The sequence below is a fragment of the Rousettus aegyptiacus genome, unplaced genomic scaffold (genome assembly GCF_014176215.1).
Source record: "Rousettus aegyptiacus isolate mRouAeg1 unplaced genomic scaffold, mRouAeg1.p scaffold_m13_p_3, whole genome shotgun sequence".
Taxonomy (NCBI): Eukaryota; Metazoa; Chordata; class Mammalia; order Chiroptera; family Pteropodidae; genus Rousettus; species Rousettus aegyptiacus.
Genome location: NW_023416306.1, coordinates 25,273,409 through 25,297,600, shown reverse-complemented (window position 1 = coordinate 25,297,600; position 24,192 = coordinate 25,273,409). Strand labels below are relative to the sequence as shown.

The window sequence follows — 24,192 nt, the reverse complement described above, 5'->3', positions numbered from 1 at the left end:
AGTGTCCCTGGGTTCTGATCCCAGCCCTGCTACTAATTCATCGTAAAAATTTCTGTGAGTCTCTATTGCTCAGCTAGAAAATAAGAAAGCTGACATAGCTCAGTATTCAAAAAAAAAAAACAGTCATTAAGTAACACCTTCACAAAGCTAGCCATATGTGTGTACTCAGACCTATTACATGTAAGGCAAGGATAATCATTATTATTAATACCTGCCAAAGTATTTATGTTCTCAGTATTTATTCTTCCTTTGAAGCTTTATTATCTTAAAGCTAGGCCTTGGGGTTTGTTGTCCTAGGGGAGAAGGCAGCCCTGCCTAAAAAGAAGGTCTAGGCCTTGACTAAAGGTGGAACTGAATTATGAGAAACTTGAAAGCCCCAGAGGAAACTTTTGTCCTGCTTCCTGTTTGAAGTTCTAGAAAGCAGAGTAAAATGGGGTGTTGTGTGTTTAGGCAGGCAGAGATGCAAAGACAGTACACACAAGTCTCTCTTTGTACTCCTGTTGTGTGAAAGGGTTCCAGAAGTTCCCATATTCTCATAGTACTGGTCAAGGACAGCACCTAAGAGTTGAAGGCCAGCAAGTCCTCCCTGGGATCATTGTGGCAACATGTGAGCCGACCCTTTAGCAGAGAATACGGGGTATACAGGTCTACCAGAGACCTCATAAAAGACACAACTAACACTCAGAGAATTTTCAAGGACAATGAAAGTCAAGTGGGGCAAACCCAGTCCCAGAGGGTGAGTGTGCGTTTGCTACTGGCCTTGACCACGCTAAGAGGACAGACTATGAGCTATATCAGGTACAGATACTTCACCGGTGTACACCAGAGGTAAATGCCTGGAGATGAGACAGGTTGCACTTCTACCAGATTAGAAAAGCTGGCCAAGAATAGTTATTTGATCTGGTGAGAATATACAATTCCCCTTGCACCCAGATTTGGAGAAAAAGACAGAGAATATCTTTTGAAGGAGATAAACATTCCTGCTAGTATCTGAACTTCAAATTAACTCAATATTTACATGAACATGGGCTACATTAAACAGAAAAAGATGAAGATACCTTTAATGACCTGGTTTATGTTGTTTTTTTCCCCTCCCCCATCATTGGAAACAGTTGTTTGATAGGAAACCTGGTTCTTTTATAGAAAATTAAAGAAAATTCTGTGTTTGTATATCTGAGTTATAGTAAGTAAATGTGGAGTCTGCTTTGTTTAGTTAATTTTTAAAATATATTCCCTTTTTATCTTAACTCCATCCTAAATGATAGCATTCATGAAAACATAGGTTTGATAAAATAGTAATTTTTTTATGGTATGCATTATTATGAAGTAAATAACCACTAAAGTAAAAATGTTTCAGAACCATCTAAAATTATCTTGTCTATCAATAGTAAAACTTACATAAAATTTTAAAACACTGCACTAGATCATCTAAAATTTTGAAAGCTGACACTTGATAGTTTCAAGCAAATAATGCGCATAGCTACTGAGACCAAGTATGTTAAAGAACCTGGTACTTTGAAAGTTACTAAGGTTTTTTGTTTGTTTGTTTGTTTTGTTTTTATTGTTCCTGTTGTTTTTGTTTTTTTTTATGAGACTGTGTAGTAGAGACCATGATGTTTTCAACAAATGCCATTCTTTTCCTCCTGGGCTACACTACATTTCCCAGCTTTCCTTGCAGTCAATCAGAGCCATATTACCGAGAATTCATCTGTAGAAGGTGATGGGTACTTGTAATGTACAAACCTATCCCTTACATTTATGGGACCTGGAGCAGTAGTAAAAAATAAGACCTACATGCAATATTACAAATGTTTAAACTTATAAACCAAAGGAACCAACAGTTCAATACAATAGGCTCTCTCCCACCTTCTAACTTGAAATATACCATCATAATGATAAAATTAAACATATTTGTAGATTTTTCTATGACTAGAAGTTTGCAAATATCAAAGACAATTGAATTGAATTATTATAATATATATCTAGGTGTTCTCTCTATGGGCCAGCAATGTTTCAAATGAGAAATAAAATAAAGACGTTCATAATTCATAAATTATTAGACATTTATTTTGTGCCCACATTTTAGCAAATAGCTGATTATGATTTTCATTTTTATTAACTAATTTTTATTGAGGTAACATTGGTTAATATTATATAAATGTCAAGTGCACATTATAATTCAATAGCTGTTTTCTCTATTGTGTGCTCACTACCAAAAGTCTACTTTTTATCCATTACCACATATTTGACCCTCTTTACCCACAGCCTCCTTCCCCTCTGATACCTACCATTCTGTTGTCTAGACCTATGAGTTTTGTATGGTTTTGTTATGTTTGTTCATTTGTTTTATATTCCACATATGAGTGAAATCATATGGTTTCTGTCCTTTTCCACCTGACTATTTCACTTAGCCTGTCCCAAGATCCATCCACGTTGTCACAAATGGTAATATTTCATCTTTTTTTGTGGCTAAGTAGTATTGTATATATATACCACATCTTCTTTATCCATTCATCACTTAGGTTATTTCCATCTCTCGATTATTATAAAAAATGCTGCAACAAACATAGGGGTTCACTTATCTTTTTGAATTAGTGTTTTCGTATTCATTGGATCAATACCCGAAAGATGAATTGCTAGATATATGGTAGTTCTATTCTTAAGTTGTTGAGGAATCTCCATACTGTTTTCCAAAGTGGCTGCACCAATTACAATCCCACCGACAGTGCACAAGAAGATTTCCTTTTCTCCACATCCATTCCAGCACTTATTATTTATTGTGTTGATAATAGCTATTTTAACGGGTGTGAGGTGATTTCTCATTTTGGTTTCAATTTGCATTTCCCTGATAATTAGTGATACTGGACATCTTTTCATTTACCTGTTCGCTATCTGTATGTCATCCTTGGAAAAATATCTGTTCAGATCCTCAGCCCATTTTCAATTGTTTTTTGTTTGTTTATTTTTGTTTTTAAGTTGTGTGAATTCTTTGTGTATTTTGGATATTACACATACACAGTGGTCCCTCAAAAAATTAATATAGAATTGCAATAAGACCTGGCAGTTTCACTTCTGGATATACAACCAAAAAACTGAAAACAGGGACTCAAACAGATATTTATCCATCAATATTCACAGCAGCATTTTTTAAAATAGCTAAAAAGTAGAATCAACCCAAATGTCCATTGACGGATATATAGATAAACAAAATGTAGGGATGTATACATACAATGGAATATTATTCAGTCTTAAAAAAGAAGAGAATTCTGACACATGCTACAACATGGACGAAACTTAAAGACATTATGCTAAGTGAACTATGCCAGGCACAATAGGACACGTATTGTATGAAATCACTTATATGAGGTATCTAGAGTGTTTTAAAAAATAACATAAAAATATCAGAAAATAGAAAAGTGGTTGCCAGGGACTAAGGGAAGGTGATAATGAAAAGCTATTGTGTAATGGGTATAGAGTTTCGGTCTGGGAAGATGAAAAACTTCTGGAAACTAATGGTGGTGATGGAAGCAAACAATGTGCATGTACTTAATGTCGCAGTATAGTTCAGTGTGGAGTCACCTGAAAATGGTTAAAATGGTCAGTTTTATGCCTTGTTTGTGTTCCCACGACAACAACAAAATGCCAGAAACGTCTACAAAGTTTTGTTCATATAATTTTTAAAATTAAATAAAATCAATGTGCAGTTTATTTGTTCTAACTTTTGTAACATTGATGTGCCAAAATTGGAGCGTATTTTTAAAAATATTTTATCACAGTTTAATTTCAAATGTTTCTGATTTTTCTGATATATAAAATGTTTTTTTAAAAAAAAAAAAAAAAGAACTAGTACGATTTGAAAAAAATCTACTATGGTACAGACAAGATATATACCAACTATTAATAAAAATCCAGGTTGTCTTTTAAAAAAAATTACCGGGAACAGTAGAATACCCAGAATGGAGCTACTAGCTTTAAAGGGAAGATATTTCTGTCTTAATTAAACTACTATAACAAGGAAGAAAAACTTTTAAATTTTTTTTATAAAACAAGAACATTGGTGTACTACTTAAGCAAACACACATACACACACACACACAGTGGTTCAAACTTATTTGTAATTGTTAATTACATCCTGACCAAGTAAGTTTTTATCTACAATTGCAAAGATGATTCAATACTAGAAAAAATAATTCATCATAGTAATAGATCTACAGAGGAAAAAAAAACCATATAATCATTTCCAGTGATGCTGAAAAAGCACCCAAACCTTCTTGATTTAAAAAAAAAAAAAATCCATAAACTATAAATTGAGAGATATATATCAGACCAAACACAAACATTATACCTTACAGACAGGCATTCTTCCTAAAGCCCAAAACAGGAAACATGTAAAATTATACCCAATATAACTATCATATAGCATGTCGCATATATAACTAATGCATGTAGCACATAACACATATAACTATTGTATAGAATAGAAGGTATTAGTCATCGCAATTACACAATTAGGACAGTCGAAGGAGTGGGGTATTATGATTGGTCAGGTCTGGGAAATGTGAAAATGTCTATGAATGGGAGAGGAGCGAGGCTAACAGCCCCAATCATACTGAATGGAATGATTTTATTCTGAACAGAGGGAATATCAGAAAGCAGATAAAAAAAAGAATTTAGGCAGATGCAACTGAAATCTCCTCATATTATTTCTATTACTCTAATTCCTTATTGGCTCCCCATATTTACAAAATACTTTTCTATTGGTTCATCTTCATCTTGATTATCTATTAATCACCTTCCACTTCCATCCAATGCAATTCCATAGCTCAGGAATATTTGGGCTGTGACTTGCCCCTTAGAGAAGATACCTCAAATTTGACCTTGGACAAGGTCATTTGGATTGCTCTATATGCAGGGTCCTCAAATTATGCCCCACACACTAAATTTAGCCTATGGCCTGTTTTTATGCTGCCTGTGAGCTAAAAATGGTTTTTACGTATGTAACTGCTTGGAGAAAAATGAAAAGAAAATTACTATTTTTGTTCCATGTAAAAATTATATGAAATGAAAATTTCAGCGTCCGTAAATAGTTTAACTGGAACACAGCCACAATCATTCATTATGTCCTATCTACGTGGCTGCTTTGTGCTATAATTGCAGAGCTGGGTAATAGTAATAAAGACCTTATGGCCCACAAAGCCAAAATACTTACTCTTCAAAAGTACTTTACTAGAAAGAGTTTGCCAGGCCCTAATCTGGAGGCACATAATCAACCTACACCATCACAGCTATTTTCCTAAATTGCAACTCTGTGAATCTTGAATCGTTCCATTGTTCCTCTCTCAAAATGCAGTACCTATTTAGATACAAAAAAATTATTTTGTTTTATTTTATTAAATTTTGTTGAATTACCCATTGTAGACTGACTCAAGGATGTTACCTCCATATCAGCTTCCATTTTGCCTTAAAATGACATATTTTTTTTTTGCCCAGCTCTAGCTCTCCAATGACAATGAAGTAACCAAGAGCCATGAACATATTTTCAAACATGAGGTTTAAGCATACATAATTTGACTTATAAGAAATCAGCCCCTGATTCTATTCATGTTTGTTTTATAAGGCAGATAATTCTGTGGTTTGTTGTTGGTAATTTTTTCCTCTAGAGAATTGCTATCATTGTAAAACGGAATATTTTAGGGCAAGTAGATTCCTCAGTTTATTTCTAAAAATGGAAAACCCTCAGCATATAATATTGGATTAAATGGAAGTGGTTTTCCCTTTGCCAAGTCAAGATATGACCATTCTCGGTCCTCCTGCCTTCTCTTGCTATAACTTCCTTCTTACAATGAGAGGTCAAAGGCATTGCTCTATGAAAATCAAGTGAAGATCGGGTTAAAGACCATGGTGCTTCTCTATTTCTTGGACTATCTACTCTTCTCAGAGTTGACTGGTCACAACCGGAAGGAGGCGCTTTCTGAGAAACTTCTGGATCTCCTTCCAAGAATGTTCCTGTGCAGCAGCATGTGGGACCACCTGCCCTCCCCAGTGCATAAAGCATTGAAAACTGAGCACCTCTGAGGCACAGCACAGTGGGGTATAGGGAGGCTCTATTAGGTGGCCTGCCCCCGGGTAGGATAGCAGGGTCCAATTGTTCTTCCCATTTCTCTTCAGCTGTTCTGTGGCTTGCCAAGCATAAACCTTGCTGTTGATAGCCTTATCATCTTCTCCCACGATGAAGAGAAAATGTCCCTGGGCCTTTTCAATGGGGAGGAGAAAAGTGTGACTGGCTTCATCTTCAGTTTCCCGAGAACAATTGTTGAAGCTCAACAAACCCTAAGTTGCTGATGGATACAAATTGTGGAGAAGAGGGCAAGGGCTGACTTATCTGCCCATGATATACCTGTGGAATTAAAGCTACGAAGTTGGGCCTGTTAATAAGTACGGTGGCTATGACTTGTTTCAGGTGAATAGCCATGGAGAGTCCAATCTCTGCTCCTTTGCTTATGGAGAGGACCCCAATGCCTGGGCCAAGGACCTGAAAATAATGGAGATGAGATGTTGAGTCTATCCATCATTTAGCAAAACCCTACAATCTCAAACAACCGAAGAACTTCTGTGGCCAGTGGGAGCAAAGAAAGTACTAATCCCACTCCCTGGTTCTAGAGTTCTGGAATATATAATATGTGTTCAAAGGAAATACTCCCTCAAAAATTTGTCTGTCTTTACTGACTGAGTACTATGGATTTAGCATTGTGTTGGGCGCTGAATTTAAAATATCCTAAAGAAGTACCAGTGTAGTGAGGAGAATAAGAAAAATGAATATTACTATTGTGAATAATATGAGTCATGGTGTAATTGCTAAACTCTGTGGTACAAATTCTGAGCTCTCTAGCGGGTCAGAGGAAAGTACACTCTGTAGGAAAAGACTGAGAAAAAAGTGAGACTAGTAAGATAGAGCATGAAAATTTGAACAGAGAATTCTAGATTTGCTTTGGTTTCCCCACAAGGTTTCTCCTTTGGAGAAAGTTTTCATAAAGGAGGCTTGGCTCAGTTTCTTTCATTGTCAGTGATCAAACAAGCATTTTTAGATCATGTACCCTGTACCAAGCATTGGGTACACAGAGAAGAAAGGCATGATCTCTTATTGTTAAAGAACTCACTGCCAGGTAAAGTGACAGGAAAGAAAAAAATTATGATTATAGTACTTTATAAATAAGAATGCATACAGGCAAGGCTGCCAACTCAGCTTGTCAAAAAATAAAGGCAGGATTAAAGAAAGATTCTCAAAAGAAATGGATGTCGAGTCTGTATATTTAAAAATGGACACATGTTAAATTGTATACCTGAAACTTACTGGATTTCATTAATCAATGTCAATAAAAAATAAAAAATTAAAATTAGTTTTTAAAAAATGTTCAGACCATGTTTGAAATAAAACCGAACTGATACCTGAAAAATCGGAAAGGGGGACAAGATAAAGTAAGAAAGGGTTACCTTTTAAAATGTAGCCTTATGCTTTGTTTATCATTTGTTTTTATATTTATAGAGGGAGTTATTTAGGGAATGTGATTTTTATTACTATGAATAGAAATAAATCTTTCTTTAAAAAACAGTAAGAAAGAAAGAAAGAGAGAGAGAGAGAGAGAGAGAGAAAAAGAAAGAAAGAAAGAAAGAAAGAAAGAAAGAAAGAAAGAAAGAAAGAAAGAAAGAAAGAAAGAAAGAAAGAAAGAAAGAAAGAAAGAAAGAAAGAAGAAAGAAAGAAAGAAGAAAGAAAGAAAGAAAGAAAGAAAAGAACGAACAAAAGGTGGGTGCAAACAAGAAGTATTGTCATTCTACGCTGAGTATAGTAGACACTGTTAGCTGCTTACACAGGAGCCATTCTCCGCAATTTGAAGGCCAACAAGACCTCCATTTTGTGGTACATAGCAATGTATCCAGACTCAAGGGATAAATTCTGATGGCTCTATTCCCCTTTGCTACATACTCTTTCAGCCTTTCTTGTAAGACCAACACCTTCTACCTAGAGTATAGGTTTTTTCCCCTCACATAAAATGGCATAGAATCATGAGAAGAAAGCCTAGGTTTCTGACTACTCTTTCTTGCTTATGATGTTTCCATGTTGAATTAATGCCTGAAACTGCCACAGCCATCTTGCAACATCAAGGAGAAGGCTGGGAAATTGAAGAAATATCAATTCAATCTCCTCTATCAGAAACTCCACTGGCTTTCTAAACCAGAGCTAGAACCACTACCTCCTTATGTGTTCTATGAGAATAAAATGCCTTATGTTGATGTTGTTTAAGCCACCATCAGCCACTTTTCTGGGAAACATAGCCAAAACATTCCTAATGGATTCACCAGGGAGGAGCAAAAACTAAGAAGCAATGCGTTGAAGGAATCACAGGTGGTTCTTTATCACTTGAGTTTATAGCAAAATGTTTGGGAAAGAAAACAGCAACTTGGTAATGAAGAGGTTTGAAAGACATGCTAATCAGCCTTGACCTTTTACCTAACTGCAGAAGAGAATTAGGACAGATTTTAAGGATAGGCTTAAGATAAGGCTAAAGAAGTATGCAGAGGTCAGATCATGAAAAGTTTTATCTAACATGCTAGGAAGCCTGCCTTTATCCTGTAGTAAATTGGGAGACCTTTAAGCAAGTGAGTAAAATCATTTTGCTCTAGAAAAACCAATCTTATAAGTATGACTTAAACATATGGAGACAGAAAAGCTAAAGCGTATTGCAACCGTACAGGCAAAAAATGATGGTGCCCTGAACTAAGGTAACACCAGTGGAGATAAGAAGCAAATAAGTTCATGAGTTATTTATGAGTGCAGAATGTACAGCTCCCAGTCCCCAATTTGGTACGGAAGAACAAATGAGAAGGAGTAAAGATGACATTTTTTTTCTTACAGCACAAAATGAAGCCTTGATTTTCCTTGAGCTCTAGCTCCATGTAAGGATAGAGATTTTGCTCCTCCTATGACGAATCCATTAGGAATGTTTTGGCTGTTTCCCAGGAAAGTGCCCGATGGTGGCTTAACCAGTATCAACATAAGGCATTTTATTCTCATAAAACACATATGGAGGTAGATGTTTTCAGCTTTGGTTAAGAAAGCTTGTGGAGTTTCTGATGGAGAAGGCTAGAATGATATTTCTTAAATTTCCCAGTCTTCTCAGTGTTACAGAGAGTCACATCTTTTCTAAAGCTTTAATTTATTTCCTATGTTTTCTTAAGAAAACAAGGCATTTCATTAGCTAATGTTGGGGGTAGGGGGTGTCTTACTATTTAGAAAGCTATGAATGAACCTACCACTTGTATTCAGTTGACAGAATGTGATAAATTCTTAAGGTAAGGGGGGAAAATGAAATAAATTGAATGAGTCATATATATTCTCCACTTCTATCCTGTATATTAAGAAGAGTGAGTCAAAGTAAAAGGACTTTCCAAGCTCTGAAATTCTGTGTATTAATATACAAAATATAGAGTCACAGGAGACATGAGAACTCTGAATGGATTTGGTCATGGAAGATAAAGTGAAAGCAAGTATAACACGGATAAACAACAACAACAAAAAGTCACATGGATGTAATGTATAGCACAGGGAATATAGTCAATAAGATTGTAATAACTTTGTGCCATGACAGATGGTTACTAGACTTATCATGGTGATCACATTGTAACGTATATAAATGTCAAATCACTATGCTGGACACCTTAAACTAATATAATATTATATGTTAACTGTACTTTAATTTTTTTTTAAGTGACTCAAATATTTGCAGGCTTTATCTAATTTGTTTCTGGCCTTTGGCAGAACACCAACTCTTGTTACAACTTTGGCCACCAAATTTGGGATCAGGGATGTTAGAGTCCTTTGAAGATGCTTAAAATTAACAGATGGAGTAATAAGTTCTACAAAGAACTGACAGATTTGTGCTCTATTATTCCACAGAAGAGACAGTGCATGGCAGGTTTAATAAAAGTACTCAGAGCCTAGGAAAGAAACCCAGTTTCCAGGCCTGGCTGAGTCGTTAACCAGTGGTCCCTGTGACACTGGTAAGAACAGCGAAACAAAAGTCACACAGAGAATATAAGGGGAACAAGGCTAAGAAAGTGAAAAGCAAGACTGTGTAACTACGTTTCCCATCTAAGCCACACAGAAGCCTAGCACAATGATAACATTGCCTGTTGGGGCATTGAAGGATAATTCCATTATATGCATCAAAAAAAACTATTAATAATTTCAATGCATCAGTAGATTGTCATAATTGTTGCTCATCTTACTATTGCAATTCTGATCATATTTATGTGATCCTTATATGAAAAAAGATGTAGTACAGAGACTTAATTTTCCTTAGATCAATTCTTACTAAGAAAAAAAATGAAAAATTACAAGGGATAACAAGCACATTTTAAGATTTAAAGGCATATAGACTGGAAAGTACTACAGCATAATGTTTACCTCTAAAAATTTAGAGGTAACTAAAAATTTAGAGCAACTCTTCAAAGACATACAGATTATCTGTTTGGTCAAGTATGGTGATATAATAGTTATCAGAAAAGATGATGTAAATATTAATTGCTTACATTTATTGAGTGTTTATTATTGCCAGTTACTCTCATAAGCATTTTATTTCTATTATCCCCTTTAATTCTCACAATGACTATGAAGTAGTCTCACTATGATATGATTTAACAGATGAAGAAAGAGAGTCTTAGTAACTCACCCAAATTCCCACAACCAGATGGGATAGAGCTGGAAATGTAACCCAATTCTGTCTGAAACCAAAGCCAATGCCTTATGATACCATGATATACACAGGTAAACTTCTTATACATTTCAAATTTTTGAGCAAAAGGCACTGCATAAGAAATAAATTCTATGACTAATATGGCTATGTAATAGAATTTGAATTTTACTGAGGGAGAATCACACTTGGAAATCAAAAGAAGTCAAAGAATATTATGGTTATTAAAAACACATGGACTGAGATCTAATGAAAAGGCAAAAATTACCTTAGGATGTCTCAGGAGAAAGTTGGTAGCTTCCTCAAAATATTCCAAATCTACTTTCTTCAATTGGGAAGGCAGGTCTTCACAGTCACAGTAAGCCAAGGCCAAGGCGACAAAGCCATGACTAGCCAGGAGACTGGCCCGGCTTTCAACCAGTTTCCCAAAATTACCAAACAAATTAATTACCCCTGGGAAATGGCCTTCTCCTGAAAAAGAACAAAACAGAACAGAATTGGGTATGAAGGGAAGGTGAGGTAAAGAAAAGAAAAATGACAACACAAAAAGGAAATGCATCACAAATTTTGGAATTAACAGACAAATTTTCAAGAGAAAATGTTCAGCATTGTATCTGAGACAGAATTAAAATGGATTAAATATATAATGGAACATAGTATCCAGAAGTTTGATTGGAAACCATGTTCAGTCACATATCTAATCTCTGTGGCCAAGGAAAATGGGAACTAAAAGAGATTCACTTCTATAGCCTTACAGTAAAGAAAGCCAAAGAAATTAGGCCCGAGATTCTTAACCTGTAAATAGGTACACGAATAGGCTTCAGGAGATTAATGAAGACCCCAAAATTGTATACAAAATGCACGTGATTATATGTTCATTTCACTGATGAGAGGCTCCACAGGTTTAAATGGGTTATCAAAGAATTACAAAGCCCAAAAAAAGGGTTCAAAAATGTATGGTTTTCCAAAAAGAGGGCTATCAAAATGATTATTTTAGCTAAAATCCTTACTTAGCATTGATCTGTCACACTCATCTGACTATATGGTCATTAAATTTTGCATCCATGCAGATGTAAATGATTAGTTCTTTCATGAAATAGCACTGTTCATTCACTGGATCATATTATTCTACACTCAAACTCTGTGTAGGCAGCTTCTTTCTAAAATAAAACAGAGCACGTATACTGAAAGTAATGCAGACTGCACTTACTGAGGGTATTCTATTTTTGTTATCAGCAATATTAGCCAAGGAAATCTGGTCCCATCCATATGCAAAGAGTGGCTTGATTTAAAGGTATATTGGGAATTTTGAAACAAACATTGCTATGTTTTTTCACCTTGAGAAAAGAAAAAAATAAAACAATACTGAATGTATCTTGGTTTAAAAAGTATCACATTAGTAAATAAATAGGGATGCTTTTGCATCTTCTGATTGACAGAAATAAAGGAAACGCTTCAAGAGTACTGAGCCTCTTATTTTAGAAGGACACCGTAGTTGAGAAATGCTTTGAGATTGGACCCGATCTCTTTTGGCCCTGCACAACTCAACCTTCCTTTGTATCCCCACAGAACATTCACCTAAATCAGGAGAGCCAGCATGTGCGGTGTCCAAGAGTGTTCCCAAACAGCACGCTCCAAAACAGCATATATCATCCCAAGGTGGAAGGCCTGCACTGATATTCAGATTTTAACTGAGGCGGGGTAATAGAGGCGTAGAGGTTTGTGCCACTTGCTTCCTAATCCCTACACACAATAAAGTAGCCTATATACTCATTACTGGGTGTAAAAAAAAAAAAAAATCAAATTTACCCAAGTAAGTGCATGGGTCATGGTGAATTTGGAAAGGAAAGTTTTCATTCCTTCTACACCATCTATAAATTTATGCTGTCAGAAACCAGTGCCAACACGTCAGATTTCCTCAACCCATCTCAGTTCTACAAGGTAATTATTAGAGAGAGAGAGAGAGAGAGAGAGAGAGAGAGAGAGAGAGAGAGAGAGAGAAAGAGAGAGAGAAAGAGAGAGAGAGAGAAAGAGAGAGAGAGAGAGAGAGAGAGAGAGAGAGAGAGAGAGAGAGAGAGAGAGAGAGAGAGAGAAACAATACATCCTGATGATGCGATGGCTGTGTCTCAGACCAAAGCCTCAGTCTGAATAAGGGGATTTCAGACATACCTGAAACCTGGATCTGCTTAGGGATACTTCTGGGAAATGAGCTTTGCTTCATTCAGACCTACAATGAACTCTGAGAAATAGACCAATAGATGTTTCGAGACACCTATTGATATGGAGAGATCACTATGGGAAACTATGAGTGTTCTGGAAAGTTTTATAGCTACTAGGGAGAATGATGTATTATTTGCTGATTTATAGAATATTCTATAAATATGCAATAGTTATGGAAATAGAGGGTATAAACTTTTTTGCATCCTCTATATTTATTGCAACATTTCAGTCCATTAAATTATCAGCTTATTGTGACAATCTTGCAATGACCTACGCCTAAATTGAAACTGAGATATGACAGAACCGCCCCCCAAAATGGGGACATGATCCACAATATCAGGACGTGGGTCTTCAGATAGCTAAGGTTCAACGCAGATAAATTTCACATAAATCCAAAACTATGGAAATCCCATAATACAAGGACTCCAAAACTCTTTGTAGTCATATCCTTAGCCAAGTTCCAGAATTATTGAGATGAAACTTGAGTTGGAAGAATGTATCACCACATTCTTGTCCTAACCCAGTTAACCCCAATTCTAAGGCAGAAAAGGAATGCTCTCTATGTTATCCATATCCAAGCTAAACTCCTAGAAGTATAAGGTATTCGAAGGAGGAAAAGAAGGATGACAAGAACCAGGGTAATCCCACTCACCCGGAGGGACAAAGAGAGCTCCTCGAACGTGGCCTTCTCGGACTTGGACTCGTGTGACACCGGGTGCTACGTACCTCCTCTCCAAAATTAGGCTGACCCTTGGAGGAGCGGTCGCACCGGGGATCATTGTGAAATCTGAATCATAAAGTTTCAATTGGATCTGGAAGGGGCTATTTATTACATCTCTTTTCAGCAGTTCAGTAAACTTCGTTTCAGGTTTCAGGGACCAGAAGAGACCCGTGGGGTGGACTCCAACATAGTCACCTCCAAGTGCAGAGGCATGCTCCAGCTCTACCTCACCATTTTCATCGGCCCTATAGTAGGCATAAGAATGAAAGAGATTCCCATTTTCATCTTTCAGTGCTGCCTGAAGAAGCACTATCTGAAAGGGAGTCAGGCCTGTAGCTCGGATATGCACTAGATCATCAAAAAGGGCTTTCGCCGGTGTAGCTGTCAACTGAATCATCGTTACAGTGTGGCACCTTGAATGATTTTTCAGTAACGTCTTCAGTAAAACCTCAAAATAGAAAGAAATATGGGAGAAAGAAATAAGGCAGTGAACTGAACCAGGAATCAGGCTGCTTGGGATTCTGTTCTAATTCTTCAGTTAGTTAGCAAATACTCTGAAATAACTTTTGAATACGAAACGCCTGGGAGCTGCCAACAAATTTCTAGAAGATACAAAAAAAAAAAGTTGATAACTTTCATAATAATAATGAACCAAGCATCAGTCAAAATATGCATGAATGGTATCAACACATCCAAGGAAGATATTGCCATCTGCCGTTCAGAACCCTTAAAAAATCAAGAGCAGCGGAGGAGAAGAGTGAGATGTAGCATTGAAAACAGTGAGATTTGTTAAACGTTTGTAAAAATGGAACAGATGATTCTATTACTAATGCCCTGCCCAAGTCCTACAAACAAAATGCTTAGCATTTAAAAATTTACCTCCAACAGAATATAATAAATAGAGGGATCTTCTCAAAAGAATGAGAATAAAATCTTTGGGAAGAACAAGGAGACTGACATGTGTATTGCTCCCTAGAGAAAAAAATAGTTATAGCTTAGTATTTAGAATTTACCAAGTCCTAAGAAAAACTAGAAGCTGACAAGCCCTCTAGGTACATAGAAGTCTTGCTGACCTTTTTATAACCTCCCTCTTAAAAGTTAAGGAATGCCCTCCTTTTTTGGTTAGTGTGGAGAAAGCCACGAAAAGGACCATCATTCTTATTCCAATAACCAAAGTATCTGGATTAACTACAAAATCAGTTTTGTTTTTGTTTTTATAAACTAGAAGCCAGGAAAGCAAAGAATCTAAATTAAACTCCAGTGAGTGACAAATTCCTTATGGAAAACCATCTCTTCCACATGGGGACTTTCAGTTATGATAAAGCAACAAAAAAGGAACCCCTGTAGAGAAAAATGAAGAGAAATCAACACATAATCTAATGTACTTTTAATGGTTGGTGGGATCTAGTTTTACGCCAGCTACCCCAGAAAGGGGAAGGGAGGGGGAGGGAGCACCTCTGGGTCTGGCTGAAGAGGGGAGGGAAGGGGAGGGGAGGAGGAGGAGTGGAGTGGAAAAGAAGGAGGAGGGGAAGAGGGGAAGGGGAGAGGAAAGGGAGGGGGAAGAGGCAGAGAGGGAGAGGGGAAGTGGAAAGGGGGAGGCAGGGGAGGAGGGGGAGGGGAGGGGAAGAGAGAGATCGATCAGATAGACACAAGCATGATACAGGCTGATGAGAATGAGCCTAAGGAGAGAGAAATGCTGAGAATGAGAATATGATGGCAAATAAAATATTGTTCCCTGGAAACTTTAAAAAATTACTGTATAGCCCAAAAGTACCATATTTCTCTTGTAAAAATATTCAAGAAATCAAGGACTTTAAGGTTACACAGAAATGCATGGCAGAGTCAAGGATGGAATTCATATCTCCAACTCTTGGTCAAATTGATTAGTAAGTAGTTCAACAAAAACTTATCAAGGGTCTACTGTGACAGTCACTGAGAGATCAGATGCAGCCCTTTCTTTAAATAAGCCTAAAGGGGTAGTATTCCTTCCATGCATTATCCATTAAGCTTCTAGTTAAATATCACACGCATCAACCAGTGTACCCAAACAAAAAGAAATTAATTGAAAAGTCATTAACTTTAGTTCATGACTAACTTTAGTTTTTCTTTTCAAATGTCATCAGTATTTTCTTCGTATCCCTAGTTTACTACATTTCACTACCAGAAAGTATTCCTTAGTTACATGAATACATATGAAATATAGTCAACCTTCAAAAATATTTTCGCAGAATGTAATTCTAACGTGTTATTAGTTTTACATTCAATCATCCTTCAAACAAACTTATAAAAATACAACCACAATTCAGCTTCCCAGACTAAGAGTTCTTTTAAGATATTCCACAAAAATCATCCTTATAGATGGAGAAAAATATTAATGGAGGTGGGAGATAAAATAAAGTTAAATAATTTTGGATAGCCTTTCATTTTTTCCCTCAGAAATATTAATTCTTCCTTGATAGCCTCATAATTGCAACTCTATTGATAACCTTTCTAAACAAAATCCACTGAAATATATACCCTTATCTGAGCACTGTTGGAATCCCACAGCTCTCTGAGATTATAAAATAAGCAGAAAGATTATTTGACCTTGTGAACTGCTAAATGCCAAACACTGGCATTAATAATTTTATTTCTCATTAGAACTGAGATTTTAACCCATCTCCAATCAGCCCAGAAAAGATAGCTCTGATTACAAGCCAAAGTACCTGACTTCTTCCTCTTGAGTTTTCTTCTCCAGCAGCAAAGGATGAACTATACTCTACCTAGAGTTGTCCTGATGGCCAAAACCTCAAATGTACCTTCTGTAGTCTAACTGAGCTTACGAAAGAGGAAACCCAGCTTACTGTCCCCCTCCTTGCTCTAGTTACCTACTAACCTGAAAATTAATTGAATCCAGTCTCCTCCTATTTTCCCTCTTTTCATTTTCTATGCTTTCTAAATCAGCAGTCCCCAACCTTTTTTAGCACCAGGGACCAGTGCTCCCGTGAGAATCTAATGATGATCTGAGGTGGAGCTGAGGTGGTGCTAGTGCTGGGGCAAATAGAAATGAAGCTTTGCTCCCTAGCCCAATGCTCACCTCCTGCTGTGTAGCCAGGGTAGGCAGGGCGGGGACGGGCAGAAAGGGGGAGAGGACTGCTGTAAATCTCTTCCTCTTAAGGATATCCCCTGAATTTACTCATATATTTTTATCAATTTCATAGGAAATGAGTCCACCTCTATAGGTAGCATTCAGGCACATTTTCCCTCTGCAAATAAGGAAGTCAAGGGGGTTCCCTAATAAGCTGAGAATTGCTAATGTGGTCACAGTAATGAGTAACAAAATACTTCTTGGTGGGCACAATTTCTGCTTTTAGAATTTGGGCAAGACCAAATCTCCCATAGATTCCCTCCCTGTCCCTGACTGATTCATAGGGGCTCTTGAGATAGTTATAAATGGAGCAGTAGTGGGATTTTACATAACAAGAAAATAAAAGCCCAATCTTCATAAAACTTGAGTCCTTATTTACTTGAGGTGATGGACAGAGCATTTTAAAAGTACAATCTATTATACTATTAGTAAATTTAACTTTCTTGATTTTAAGGACTTCTGATCTGCCAAATATTCCGCAAAATCCTCAAAAACACAAGTTATGTTACACATAAAACTAATTAAGAATTATTAAACAGAATATACAAAGAATTCCTAAAAACTCAATTTATAAAAATCTCAGTTGAGTTCAAGACTTAAACAGGCACTGTACAGAAGAGAAAACAAATAGAAGCAAATGGGAAAAAAAAGGCTTAATCTCATTAGTCATCAGAAAAATGCAAATTAAAATCATGGGGTATATTTACACCTACAAGATTGGCAAAGATTACAAATTCTTAAAATAAGAAGAGTTGGTTAGGAAATAGATCACCAAGACTCAGACTCTTGGGTATAATTTCTTGGGTATAATTCCATTGTAAGAGTGAAAAATTCTCCAGTAAATTAGTCACTAGGGCAAGACAGGGAGTAGTGATATCTTTAAGCGCCAGCTCCCAAGAAAGAAAAAAAAAAGCAAACAACATCACCACCAGGATGCAAATAACAGAACTGGCTATCAGGCCCTGTTTGCTATAAGATTTAAGAGTCCCCCATAAACAACATTTTTGCACCAGACGATAACAGCCAACTTCTGCTTCTATAATCTGCTTAATGTATAACTAGGGTGTAGTTCTAGGAGATGTCCTGTGCAAAGATATACTAATAGCTAACTTCTGCTTCTGTAAACCTGCTTGCTTGTTTGATGTGGTTTTAGGCTTTATAAGCTGCCTCCTCTGAAAGCTCTGGGCTGATTCTCTAGTGGGGAGAGTCAGTCGCCGGCCGGCTAATAAAGGCTCATAATTAATCTCAGTTGGCTCCGTGGGTCTCAGATTTAAACGCACCACACCACCATATACCCAACAGAAATGTGTGCCCAAGTACATCAGGAATTACGTATAAAAATAGCCAAAGCAGTATTTCTTAAGATATTAAAAAACTGAAAACCACCAAATATTGATTAATAAAATGAATGAATAAATTTTGGCATACTCATACAGTGGAGTACTTACTATAAAGCAATGAAAATAAATGAAGCACAACATATGCCCCGCGGATAAGGGGGACTTCTGTAAGAATATTATGAACAACTTTATGCCAACTAATTTGGCAACTGAGAATAAATGAATAAATTTCTCGTAAAAAAAACCCAATTTACTGAAAGAGTTGTTTCAAAGTAAGGGAGATGAAGTAGACATGACAACAAAATGCTAAGCATGAACCAAAACTGGATCGGGGGTGAAATTTAAATATGAACAGTGTATCCTTAGTGTTGAATCAGTGTTAAATATTTTGCATTTGATATTTCCTGATGGAAAGCAGCAGAAATGTGATGGTAGCTGCAGTCTGCAATTGTACAACTGAAATAACATTTGTGGAATTAGAAAATAACTTTAGAGGCTGCTTTTGAATTTGGAAACCATTCAAGTAAAAACTCTGGGACTTTTGCATTTTGAAACTTCAAGAAAATAAAAGATTGTAAAAATTGCAGATAAGTTCATGAATGCAGATATGATTGATTTCAAGGTACCTGTCACTTTGTACTTTAGGATACACAGGACTTATGCTAACAGCATTACAAATCAAAGCAGCAGGACCAAGTAGTCCGTCCATTCCTAGGTTTACGGTCAAGAAATTTACAGTGGGAACAACTTCCTCTTCTGAGCAAGAGGGAGTTTTGTAGCCCACCAATACTCGAAGAACTAGAAAACACAGATTAAAAAATAACAATAATAATAATAAACTGGCAACAATTTAAATATCCAGTTAGAAAATATGGCTAAATAAATGTGTAATATCCAGTTATGGAATAATATGACATTACTCAAATTTGTTATTCTTAAGACTGAAGATAATCAGAAATGCTCATAGTGTGAAGGGAACAGGTGGACATGTCACAATAAATTTTAAAATACAAAAAGTTTTTTTTTACATTTGGAACTATCCCAGAATGTTAGGTGATTATCTGAGCCACGGGATAAAAATGTTTTGTCTTTCCCAGTTTCCTCAAAAAAAAAAAAAGGTGCTTTTATAGTCAGAAAAATAACATTACAATGAAAAAGAACAGTAAAGTCAGTTTTATGCTGCTTGAAATAGATAATGCAAAACCATTTCTACTAGTTCTGAATCTATTTTGTTAGGTGTTGTATAAGCATACTTACTGAGTTCGAAGGCTCAATAAAATAAAATTAACTGATAACTATTAAGTGTATTGGGGTGATATTAATATTATCTAAGTTTCGAGTATAGAATCCTGTAATACATTACTTGTATATTGCATTGTGTGTTCATTACTCAAAGTCCAGTCTCCTTCAGTCACCATATATTTGACCCCCTTTCCTCCTGTAACCTTCGTACTGTTGACTGTGTCTGTTTTGTTTGTTCATTTGTTAGTTTTATATCACACTGCCCTTACCATCCTTTATTTCCATCTTGCCCATTGTACATTTTTTTTGTCTTCAGATTAGAAGAATTGTGTGGGACAGGCGATAACCCAATCCTATAATTCAAATGCTTTCATGCTGAACCCTTTTCACAGACGCAGACGGGATATAACAGCTCTAATGTTAAAGCTCCAGGGTTCCAAATACTGACACTGTAGACACTGCTGAAGTTCTTAAATGTAGATTATCGGGTATCTGTCTGCTGATATTTATAGGACATGACTGTACTGTAACTAATTTTTCTAATAAACATGCCAGAATTTATAAACTCAACTGATTTTTGCCCTCTTAAAAGGAGTTACCCTGGGAATGAAAATAAATGTAATTTCCTTTGTTTAAAATGTATCACCTTTCTTTCAAAATTATCAGTAGTCAAAATATGAAAAATTCCTTCTCCTGTCTCATTATTCTGTAGCCATATCTAAAGCCTAAAAAAAATAATTCCTAATTTAATCCCTTCCTTGTTTAATCATTTTGTCATTCAGAACCATCTGGTAACTCAGTATTTGAGTAGTTTCACAAATTAAGTACACCACAGTCTGTAAAGACTTACCACATAGTGTATACTCATGGGTATTCAAGGCCACTTTAAAAAAGTTACAGAAAAGATAAAAAAGGTTTGAAATAAATATAATCTCCTTTGAAGAGACTATCATTTAGATATAGAATCTGGTATAGCTTATTAAAAAAAGTCATAATGCTTAATGGTTGGTACATATTCTAATTTTTTTCATTTATAATAAATTAAGGAATTGGCAAGGCAGAAAAACATATTTCACCTTAAAAAAAAAAACAAAACACACATCAAGAAATCTACTTTAATTCCAAAAGAGATTAATCCAAAACAGTATCACTTTCTACTATTTCTACTTGTGCACTAAAGCAAAGTGTGAAACAAAGTTCTATAATATACAACATAGACTTTTATGTTTCTTTTATAAATATCTAAGTTTCCTTATTTGTATATATATTATACATAATACTATCTTAGATTTAGAGCACTAAAAAGATTAAAACATTTTCTTGCATCTATTATTTTATGGCTATAATGAATAAAGACCACATTTTAACAAGTAGCTTCATATCTTAAACCAAGTTAATTAGTGTCCTCAAGAGAAGATTTTCATAAATTATTAATGGCTCGATTCCATTTTTAAAAAAAACAAAGTTTGAACAAATGTAAAAAAAAAATCCTATTGTCAAATCATGATGATAGGAGAAAAAAAATGATGCATTCTTCCACAGAAAAAATGGTTTTAGAGAACAGTTCTGACAGTATTTCACATGGCAAAGCATCAAAAGATATGATAAGCAGCCCCTTTGCTCAGGGGGAAAAAATGATTTCAATGTGTTCCTCTTCTGAACTGCTCAGTAACCCCAAGTGATTTTTAAATTGGAAGGCAGATTACTGGCAATCAGTTCATCAAATTTGGATCTCTCTTGAACAGGCACATTATAGAAATCAAGAACATCTCTGACACTGCACATCTGATGAAGCCTGGAGTTAGGCACTGCATGGCCCAAGTCATCAGCTAAACGTGCCAAGAACCTGAACTTCAGGTGACCATCTTCCAGGGAGGTGTCCTTCCAATTGCTAGAAGCAGATGAGCCAAAAATTTCTTTGACACGAGATTGCAAACGATTCTGGAGGTCTTCAGGTGGTACATATGTTCGGCTTCGTAAGGGTGGGCACACCAGGATAGGTTCTTTCTTCACCTCTTCCACAATCTCTGCCACCACTGGCTTTTTCTCTTCTCTGGAATGATCAAAAAGAAATCTTTAGTTCACTAGATTAATGAAGTTGACAAGTTGACAAACACAAGAACCATTCTTGCCGACAAATCAACAAATAAATTGCACACTTACCACTCTTCTGACCAAGGTGGAGAGAAGCAACTTACAGTTGAACTGATGTAAATTCTTAGAGCATGTAAAACCTATAATTAGCTTTTGTCTTTGTTTTTTGTCTGTGCAAAAAGCAAAAGCTAATTACAGATTTTACATGCTCTAAGGATTGCCAAGGATGGGGAAAGAAGGTAAATCATTCTGTCTGTGATTTCCAGTCCTCCAAAATCCAAACCCAATCTACCTTCTCTAACCTCATCTTTCACTCATCTCCTATGTATACTCTATGCCCTACACAAACTAAACTGCATTCTATTTCCTGCTTTCCTGACATCGTGTATTAGTTCAAGTTATAACCTATCTGAAATGCCTGTCTTTCATCTCTACCTGTAGAAATACTACTCATCTTCTAAGTCCTAGAACAAAATTGTTTCTTCCAAAGACCTTTACCTGATTTCCTCAATCAAATATAACTTCAATATGTTTCTTTGCTCTCCTATAGCACTTCAAATTGCTCTCAGAGCAAACTGTATTCTACCTGAGTTTTCATTTTTTTGACATGCTACTTCTCTTACCAGATCAAAGTTTCTCAGCCCAAACATAAACACTTTGAACCAGGTAATTCTTTGTTGTGGGGGGCTATCCTGTTCACTGTAGGATGCTTAGCAGCATCTCTGGCCTCTTTCCACTAATGCACATGCCAGTAGTATACCTGTCCTTAAGTCACAACAAACAAAATAACTGTCAAACACCCACTAGTGGGCAAAACTGCCCCCCCACCTCCACCCTAGTTAAGAACCGTCATGTTAGATTATCAACTCCTAAATAAAGAGAACTGTTTTATTGACCTTGGGGTTTTTTGAAAACTACTTGCATAACTCTTATTGAGTAGATGGACCAACATGAGGGAATCTGCATGACACTATTTCAGTGCTTAATAAAATATCTATTTATGAACTGACTTATTTTCCATGGAGTTAGCATTAGATTGGGATCGGTCATCTCTATAGAAATTGGAAGCACTGGAAATGAACAATGTTGACCAACAGTATAGTTTGCAACACTATTCCTCTTTGCGCACTCAGACTCTTCCAGAAATTTAGCCCTCTTTCGGCATCAACTCTTTATCAATGTCTCCCTATCTACTGAGTACCCCTAGGGCACACAAAACTCTATGACATCGCCACCCTTTAAAGAAAAAAATTCCAAATTTCTATGTTCCTCTCTAGCTTCCTTTACAACAAAATTTCTCAAAAGAGTTGTCTATACTTAGTCTATACTTCCTCATTGCCAATTTCTCCTCAAACTACTCCAGTCACATCTCATCTGAATGAAGTTTAATTCATTCCTTCCATCTCAGTAACCTTTTAAACTGTTCTAGTTAACTTCATAGTTTACCACTTTCTGAAATTATATTCTGCATTTGTTCAGTTTTTTTATCCACCAGAACACATGCTTTATGAGGACAAAGATTTGGTCTGTTTTACAATCATATCCCTAATATCTAGACATCTGGCATATAGTAGACATTCTATATTTGTTGAATGAATGTAACAAACTTGAAGGAGATCTGAGAAATAACAAATAGTAACCAAAAAAGACTAGAAGCTAATAAATACATAAGCTGATAACAAAAATCCTTCTGGAGTGAAAGAGTTTTTGTTTGAAAACTAAGAGGGAATGCACACATTGTTCCCTGAGGTTTCCAATAGTTTTGCTGCCTTAACACTACGCGAGTCTAAATTTTCCTTCAAAACATTCCACATGGTACTGTGGGAAAGGCAGTAAATGAGGAGTAAAGAGACCTAGCCTCTAGATCCAGCTCTGCGGTTAACTTGTGCCTTTTAGAAAAATACTTTCTCTCTGTAGGGCCTCGGTTTCCTCATAAGTCAGAATACTTAAGCTCTGACAAGGGACTTTGTTTCTACTGCTGTATCCTACTTAGAGAAATGCTGGGCCGGAGCAGACATTTAATATCTGTTGAATAAATCAATGAACAAACCAACAAAATGAGGAGGCTGCACTTCACCGCTGAATTTTGCTTGCTTAGAAATATCCCGCGAGTTTAGTTTACCGAGCACTTCCACATTCATGTTCTAAGCTGCTCTCTCCAAAGGAGTCATTTGTTTCCCGACATCACACTTGGTGCCTGGAACTCAAACTCAATAGTTTGCTTAATAAGTTAATGAGTGCAGTGGCAGGGAAAGGGGACAGTGTTTCCGTTACAAGATGAGAAAACTGAGGCCAAGAAGAGAAGTGACTGAACCCCACCATTCGGGGAGACCGGCGCTGAAGCTTCTGAACTCCGCACCCTAACAGCACTTTCTTGAGTTCCGTCTTAATGGCACAACACTCCCTTCTCAGTTCGTCCCTTCTTCCTTCTCAGTGTTTCTCTCTTTACTTTCCATGAATGTGATCCACCACCTAACCTTCCGCTTTACCTGAATCGAGACCAAAATTCTCTGCGTGGCATCCCTGCGATTATCCACGTGAGGCCTCTTCTGGTAACACGCAGCCCTGAAAGAGCCGCCATCTTTGACGACAGCTACCGGATGGAGCTTCGACCAGACCGGCAGGGACGCTCCAAGACTATCCAATCGCGTGTCAACTTAGTGGCGGATGTTCTCTCTTTCTGTGACTACTCATCCAAGG

The 24,192-nt window shown here is 36.5% G+C and overlaps 2 protein-coding genes across 2 annotated transcripts; both read right to left on the bottom strand.

Annotated features, from left to right (window-relative positions):
• Positions 1–3,829: 3,829 nt before the first annotated feature.
• Positions 3,830–20,403, bottom strand: LOC107499578 (bile acid-CoA:amino acid N-acyltransferase). The gene is given in 5 exon segments (XM_016123889.2): positions 3,830–6,303; positions 6,305–6,532; positions 11,017–11,219; positions 13,621–14,137; positions 20,249–20,403. Coding segments are annotated over 5 exon segments (1,335 nt in total). The 5' UTR covers positions 20,267–20,403; the 3' UTR covers positions 3,830–5,934.
• A 96-nt stretch (positions 20,404–20,499) lies between these two features.
• On the bottom strand, positions 20,500–24,111 carry MRPL50 (mitochondrial ribosomal protein L50). Its single transcript, XM_016123897.2, has 2 exons — positions 23,982–24,111; positions 20,500–21,451 (listed from the first exon to the last, which is right to left on the bottom strand). Exons 1-2 carry the CDS (start codon positions 24,071–24,073, stop codon positions 21,064–21,066), a joined length of 480 nt encoding a protein of 159 aa, XP_015979383.2. The 5' UTR covers positions 24,074–24,111; the 3' UTR covers positions 20,500–21,063.
• Between the last annotated feature and the right edge of the window lie 81 nt (positions 24,112–24,192).

What these genes read in the sequence shown, in the direction of transcription:
- MRPL50 (XM_016123897.2), bottom strand. Translation starts at nt 24,073, where the DNA reads ATGGCGGCTCTTTCAGGGCTGCGTGTTACCAGAAGAGGCCTCACGTGG. An exon ending in GAATTTTGGTCTCGATTCAG is followed by an intron (nt 21,452 to 23,981) that starts GTAAAGCGGAAG and finishes TGATCATTCCAG; the next exon opens with AGAAGAGAAAAAGCCAGTGG.